Raw genomic sequence first — 991 nt, forward strand, 5'->3', positions numbered from 1 at the left:
CTCTCTCTCTCTCTCTCTCTCTCTCTCTCTCTCTCTCTCTCTCTCTCTCTCTCTCTCTCTCTCTCTCTCTCTCTCTCTCTCTCTCTCTCTCTCTCTCTCTCTCTCTCTCTCTCTCTCTCTCTCTCTCTCTCTCTCTCTTCCTCTCGTTCCCTCCCTCTCCCTGCACATTTCACACACATCTATTCAGCCACTCACTGTAATTCTGAGAAGCCCTTCAGCCACTCTGCGAGGGTGAAGAATCCCATTTGTTTGGCATCAAGCTTCCACGCTAGCACTAGCATCACAATCTGCAAGCAAAAATCATATACACATACACACACACACACACATCACATATTCTTGCATGCATGCACATGCAAAATTAAGGGATTCAATTAACTGACATTAATTTAATTATGCAAATAAATTATGCAAATACTGAAACGATGAAAATACAGGGACACACAATATAAATGTGGATGGCCGAAATTTTAGTTCGTCTAAATAACTTCACACTGTAGGTAATTAGAACACTATTTTATTTTTACTTATCTTTCATGATAATTTGTCTGAATGATTGGCAATAAGTGAAGAACTGACTAGTCATGAGCCATGCAGAGATATGGGAACGAGTATGATAGATAATTTACCGAAAATTATAATTAAACAATAATAAGCAAGTGTAAACCCAAGAATGACTTCTTTTCCATCTGGATAGTTTTTTGTTTGATAAGTAGACAACACCAGACATACAGTTATGCACCCCCAACAAAATGTTTGCGGATTTTTATGATTAAATTTTCATTATTACATTTTCCGGTTCGACACCAATGTCTTCACAGAACTTTTCCATGCCCTCCGGACCGATAACATCTTCATCTGCAGCTAAAAACATACGAACAAAATATAAAGATATTCAGTGGTAGACAAACCTAGTCTTAAAGGCATAAGACGACCATTGATAATGCAATTTTAACGAATGCTACAGTAACTGGCACCTTGTGTAGTTAAT

At 38.0% G+C, this 991-nt stretch overlaps 1 protein-coding gene across 1 annotated transcript in view; it reads right to left on the reverse strand.

Moving 5' to 3' along the window:
- Positions 1 to 184: 184 nt before the first annotated feature.
- Positions 185 to 991, reverse strand: part of LOC106819984 (DCN1-like protein 5) — a gene marked incomplete at its 5' end in the record, with an annotated part of 1,949 nt that continues 1,142 nt past the window's right edge. The window contains 2 exons of the mRNA XM_014824548.1: positions 185 to 287; positions 791 to 864. Coding sequence (XP_014680034.1) covers positions 192 to 287; positions 791 to 864 — 170 coding nt within the window. The remainder of the gene's footprint in view (positions 288 to 790; positions 865 to 991) is intronic.

Source organism: Priapulus caudatus, unplaced genomic scaffold (assembly GCF_000485595.1).
Source record: "Priapulus caudatus unplaced genomic scaffold, Priapulus_caudatus-5.0.1 Scaffold5476, whole genome shotgun sequence".
Taxonomy (NCBI): Eukaryota; Metazoa; Priapulida; class Priapulimorpha; order Priapulimorphida; family Priapulidae; genus Priapulus; species Priapulus caudatus.